This window comes from Propithecus coquereli, unplaced genomic scaffold (assembly GCF_000956105.1).
Source record: "Propithecus coquereli isolate 6110/MARCELLA unplaced genomic scaffold, Pcoq_1.0 Scaffold482, whole genome shotgun sequence".
NCBI classification, from domain to species: domain Eukaryota; kingdom Metazoa; phylum Chordata; class Mammalia; order Primates; family Indriidae; genus Propithecus; species Propithecus coquereli.
In genome coordinates this window covers 1246431-1252655 of record NW_012150641.1, presented here as the reverse complement: position 1 = coordinate 1252655, position 6225 = coordinate 1246431, and the positions used below count along the sequence as shown (strand labels likewise).

Sequence of the window (6225 nt, the reverse complement as noted above, 5' to 3'; positions counted from 1 at the left end):
GGCACTTTAGCCCAGGCAACACAGTGAGACTCTGTCTCAAAAAAAAAAAAAAAAGAACACACGACCTGCACAGGTGAGCAGACGGCCAAAACAGAACCCAGATGAGACTTAGCCACAACATGTCCCTTCTCCCAAACCCACTGTGTTGATTACTGGTGCCATTAATGAAATAGTTCTATTTCTTCTTCTGGGAACCCTCTTGGAGTGAGGTGCAGGCATGTGACTTGCTATGACCAGTTACATGTGATTAGACTTGATGCGTGGCAGTTCCAGGTGGGAGCTTTAAGAGCCAGTGCTTGATTTGCTACACACTCTCTTTTTCCCTTTGACATGGCAGCTGGTAATATCCAGGTGGTACCTGCTCCAGGGTCCTATGTTGTGGAATGAGGACTATGTGGAGAAGAGCCCCAAGACAACAAACAATGGCACGGAGCTTGAGCAATAAAGAAATCTTTGCTATTTCAAGCTATTGAGATTTTGAAGTTGTTTGTTATTACAGTACAACCCAGTCTATCCTGACTGCCACCTTTGCCAATCAGAAAAGCCACTCCACCGCCTTTGGGGAAGGAGTGAGTAAGAAGTAGTGAGGAGGTTAGGGGTTTTCTTCTACCATGGAAATATGAATGGAGAATAAGTTCCTCTTTCTAACACATATTATTGAAACGAGGAAGGAGCATTTCCCAAAAGGAAGGATGAATCAGTCAGGATTACAGTTATAAGCAAAAGAATGCAACTTTGGTGATTTATGCGGAAAATGGCATTTATGGAGAGGAAATTGGGTAGTCACTGAATTTCCAGGAAAGCTGGTGAATCAAACCTATGAAATAGGCAGGAGTGAAGGAGGAAATGTAGCCCAAGCTACCACCAAAAGCACCCTGCAGAACTGGTGTGTCAAGCATGCACTGTGGCTGCAGCCTGACACTGGGTGTCCTGGTTGGCATGACGACACAGCTCACACTGCCAGGAATGCCCACAGCCCATGCTGCTGTTTGTACTGCTGACACTGCTCTCCTGGCCCTGGTGCTGTCACTACTGTAAAATAGATTCTCCACTGTCCCTGCTTGGGGTCTCTGGCTTCCAAGTTTAAGTCCAGGGACATTGTGTCTGATTGTTCCTAGGTCATGTACTTTGCATTGGAGGTTGGGAAAATGAACATTTGGCCTTTTCTATTTCTGTAGTTGGAACTCGCTGTTCCCAAGTAGGACTCTTTTTTTTTTTTTTTTGAGACAGACACTCTGTTGCCCTGGCTAGAGTGAGTGCCGTGGCGTCAGCCTAGCTCACAGCAACCTCACACTCCTGGGCTCAAGCAATCCTTCTGTCTCAGCCTCCCGAGTAGCTGGGACTACAGGCATGCGCCACCATGCCCGGCTAATTTTTTCTGTATATTTTTAGTTGTCCAGATAATTTCTTTCTATTTTTTTAGTAGAGACGGGGTCTTGCTCTTGCTCAGGCTGGTCTCGAACTCCTGAGTTCAAACAATCCACCCACCTCGGCCTCCCGGAGTGCTAGGATTACAGGCGTGAGCCACACGTCCCGGCCTAAAGCCTGTATTCTTAATCACATGTATCACTGTCTCCACAAAGGAAATCAGCTCTGGGGAGAGTCAAACTCACATCCCAATTTGAAAGGCTTTCTCCCCATGAGAATTGCAGGCGCTAACTGAGATCTGGAAGTCACTATGAGCAGGTGACTCAGATTTATTTTCTTATAACTTAAAAGGGAGGTTAAAAGAATCTCAGGCTGTGTGACACCCCCAGACCCCATTCTTATCCTATGTCCTCCCCCTTCTGGTGCAGAGAGGAAATGAAAGGAAAAAGAAAGGAAAAAGAGGAGGGAAAGAATTGGTGACTGGAAGCCTGTAGAGATGGGAAGGACCGAGGGCCTTGGGGAGAGTTGCAGGAAGACTGATGACATCTTTGGAAGAGAGGATGTTTTCCTGAGGACAAGTTCCTGGTCTCCACCCCCCATCAGTGAGCATTTGGGGTTGGGGTCAGGGCAGAGGAAGTAGGAAGAGAAAAGGGGACTGTCTTAGTGTGTTTTGTGTTGCTATAACAGAATACCTGAGGCCGAGTGATGTGTAAAGAAAAAAGAGTTATTTGGCTCATGATGCTGGTGGCTGGAAAGTTCAAGACTGGGCATTTGGTGAGGACCTCAGGCTGCTTCCACTCCTGGCTGAAGGCGAAGGGGAGGTGGCCTGTGCAGAGAGCCTGAGGAGAGAGGAGAGGAAGTGCGGGGGAGGTGCCAGGCTCTTTTTAACAAGCAGCACTGTGGGAGCTAACAGAGAGCCCATCCCTGGGGGAGGGCATTAATCTGCTCAGGAGGGATCCACCCCCAAGACCCAAACACCTCCCACTAGGCCTCACCGCCCAACACCTCCACACTGGGGATCAAACTTCAGCATGAGATTTGGTGGGGACAAACCATATCCAAACCATAGCAGGGACTCTCAGAGACCATTCCTATTGGGCGGTGGGAGGCAGAAGCTGGAGGGAGGCCTTAGATCCACAGTTCTGAGCTGGGGCCTGAGGAGCAGGGTTTCGAGAAAGAGAGCGGAAGCCATGGTCCCCCTCCCCCATCTCACTGCTCCCCAGGAATATTCCATGGCAGTTAGGGGCCCTGTTCTGCTGGCTAGTTTGGGGCCTTCTCTTGGGCCAGGAGCTCATGTGCCTAATAAAAGAGCCTCCCTTCATTCTTTCCCAGCCCCCAGGCACTATGGTGGCAACTGCTCCACCTGATGAAAATATTTAAAAGATGAGGGACAATGGAGCCTGGCAAGGGAAAGGGGAGATGGGGTGCAAGGGGGATGGGATGTTCAAGATGGGTACAGGGGACTCTAGGGGTGAGCTCCCTGAGTCAGGAGGAGAAAGGGCCCAACATCAGAGTCCTAGAAAGGAATGGGAGGACTGGAAGGCAGAACGCGATGGCAGTGAGCTGGAACAAGAAGAGGGGGTGCAGGGCTCCCCCCTTTACCCCAGCAGTAACAGGTGGCTGCCCACAGAACACCGCTGTGCCTCTTTGCTGCTCTTTCAATGGAGAATTACACACAGCTCCCTCTGGATAGCACAGGTGCTCAGCCTGGTTGCCTTCGTCCTTCTGCTGGTCACGATCTTCTCTAAAAAATGGCTGCACCTCCCTGGGAGCCGCTACTACCAGCGCTGGCCCATGAATCTCAGCAATAGAATCTATACATCGGCTCTTATTATGTCCACGGGGCTCCTGCACTTCTGCAGTTCCAAGAGCTGTTCCAACTTAGAGAATGAGAACGGTGAGCCCCTCCACCCCCATCCCACCCCAGGCCTCCAGCCTGCCTTGGCCTCTCCATCTGCACCTCGGGTGTTGTTTTCCTCTCCCTTTGGTCACCTTCACTTTTTGGCCTGCAAGATGGCTCCACTGGCACTGAGACCTCTAAGGATCATTTTCCTCCTGTAGCCTGGCCAAATCGATTCTATTGACCCAATGGAAAAATGTCACTGCTTTTGATAAGATCCAGAGCCAAGTCTGTGCTTATAAAAATGTTGTGAGAGGTGTGGACTCTAAGCACGTGAGAACGCTCCTGAATCAATTACAGAACTAACCTGGGAGAAGAGCCCCATAGAGGTGAGGGTGTCCTTGCTCTAGGCTAGCATACCCGGAGCTTTGAGAGGAGTTCCTGGAAGGTTCTCTCCAGGCCCTGTTCCCAGACACTTTCCTTTTCTTCTGCTTTCCTGGGCCAGCTCTGCTTCCAATAACTTTTCCTTTCTCCATGTCTGGCTTCCTTGTTCCTTCCTTCCCTGCATTCTTGCAGCTGCTTCTTTCCTTATTCTTGCTAGACTCAAGTTACCCTGTCGCCTCACCCCTCCAGAATGGGGCCTCCTTCCTCAGCTCTTAGGGAAAACCAGAGCTTTGGTCTCCCTTCTCCATTTCTTCACTCCCCTTAACATGAAAGTGAGAATAAGAGTCACACAGCTATTATTTTCTTCCATTATGAAAGTATTACATCCTTTTTTTTTTTTTTTTTTTTGAGACAGAGTCTCACTCTTTTGCCCGGGCTAGAGTGAGTGCCATGGCTGTGAGCCTAGCTCACAGCAACCTCAAACTCCTGGGCTCAAGCGATCCTCCTGCCTCAGCCTCCCGAGTAGCTGGGACTACAGGCACGTGCCACCATGCCGGCTAATTTTTTTCTCTATATGTATATTTTTAGTTGTCCAGATCATTTCTTTCTATTTTTTAGTAGAGACGGTGTTATGGTTCGAAGTGCGAGAAAAGACCACTTAAGACCGAAACTGAGCCAAATTATGAGTCTTTATTAGCTGGTCAGCGACTATCCTCTGCACCGCCACAGACGGCTGCACAGAGAGCAGTCCCGAGCCAGGAGAGGCCAGCTCTTTTAAAGACAAAAACCATATATTGATAAATCATTTAATTGCTTGCATAAGCACAGTTATAGAAGCAAAAAAGCGTTGGTCCTAACCATGGTACAATCTTATCTTGGGCCGACATGGTCTGGGAGGTTTTGGGAATTCTCTCCTTTTCTTAGATGAGTTCCGTAGGAGTTACAAGTCACAGCTGCAACTTTACTTTGAAGCAAGTATAATAACATTAATCTTAGCTAAAATACATTTGACATCTCCTTATCCAAGCCATATCACCTTCCACACAGGAGGCGCTGCTGGGCCGTTCAGAGCTCCGGGGTGCTTTGACCCTCTGGCCCAGGCTACTATTTTATCTTGTGGAAACCTGTGTGAAAGGCACCGTTTTCTTCTTTACATTCTTAGGTGCCCTAACGAAGGCGAGATAGTAGGTTTGGGGTCAGTAAGGGTCAGCTGAAAACTTTCCACTCTCTTAAGCAAGCAAGCAAGCATAATACAGAAGTTAATGGCTGGTTATTTGCTGCTTATGGTCTCTAGGCCCTAACAGACAGGGTCTCGCTCTTGCTCAGGCTGGTCTCGAACTTCTGACCTTGAGCGATCCACCCGCCTCGGCTTCCCAGAGTGCTAGGATTACAGGCGTGAGCCACTGCGCCCAGCCCATCTTGGTGGTTTTAGTATATTCAGTATATTCATATTTAGTGAACCATTACCACTGTCCAATTCCAGAACATTTTTATCATCCCCAAAAGAAATCCTGTACCTGTTGGCAGTAACTCCCGATTCCTCCCTCCCTTCAGCCCCTGGCAGCTACTAATCTACTTTCTGCTCTATGGATTTTCCTATTCTGGGCATTTCATATAAATGGAATCATAAAACGTGTGGCCTTTTGAGTGTGACTTTTTTCACTTAGCATATGTTTTTAAGGTTCATTCAAGTTGTAGTATGTATCAGTACTTCATTCCTTTTTATGACTGAATAATATTCCGATAATAAATATGGATATGCCATATTTTGCTTATCCATTTGTAAGCTGATGAACATTTGGGTTGTTTCCACCTTTTGGCTATTATGAATAATGCTGCTATAAACATTCATATACAAGTTTTCATATGCATGAAAATATGTTTTTAATTCTCTAGGATATATAATCTGGAGTGGAATTGCTGGGTCACATAGTAACTCTAAGTTTAACTTCTTGAGGGACTTCAAAATTGTTTTTCAAAGAAAACACGCCATTTTATACTTCCATTGGTACATATGAGGATTCCAGTTTTTCTACATATTCATCAATACTTATTATTGTCCATCTTTTTTATATTAGCCATCTAAGTAGATATGAAATGGTATTTCATTGTGGTTTTGATTTGAATTTCCCTAAAATGTCAAGCATCTCATGTGTTTATTGGCCATTGGTATATCCTCCATGGCTCCTGGCTCCACATGCTAGGCTTTTGCTTCTACCTTCTGAATCATCCTTCCTTTTCCATGAAAGGCAGCCCATGTTTCAGTTGTATAGTTTTCTCAGCCTACTTCCTGCTAGTGGAATCTTGGGGTCCCAAGATCTCTTTACTTTTTGTACTGTCTCTGTCATTTTCACACCAAGCTGGTAGTGTCTCTGCCAACATCATTCTGTTAAACACATTGTGGGTCTCCTGTGAACCTTACTGAGGTTCACTCCATTAGTCTAAAATGGCTCACAGTCTTGATCCCTCATCAAGGTGAGGGATCTGACAGCAGCTTAGCTGGTTGGTTCTGGCTCAGCATCTCTCATGAGGTTGCAGTTGAAGTATTGGCTGGGGATGCACTCATCTAAATGCTTGACTGGGGCGTCTCCCTTGATCTCCCTCGATGACTCACCCATATAGCTATTTGCTGT

The 6225-nt window shown here is 47.0% G+C and overlaps 1 protein-coding gene across 1 annotated transcript in view; it reads left to right on the top strand.

The window, feature by feature from the left end:
- The first annotated feature begins 2787 nt into the window (after positions 1-2787).
- Positions 2788-6225, top strand: part of ODF4 (outer dense fiber of sperm tails 4) — a 6568-nt gene continuing 3130 nt past the window's right edge. The window contains 1 exon segment of the mRNA XM_012655601.1: positions 2788-3265. Coding sequence (XP_012511055.1) covers positions 2788-3265 — 478 coding nt within the window.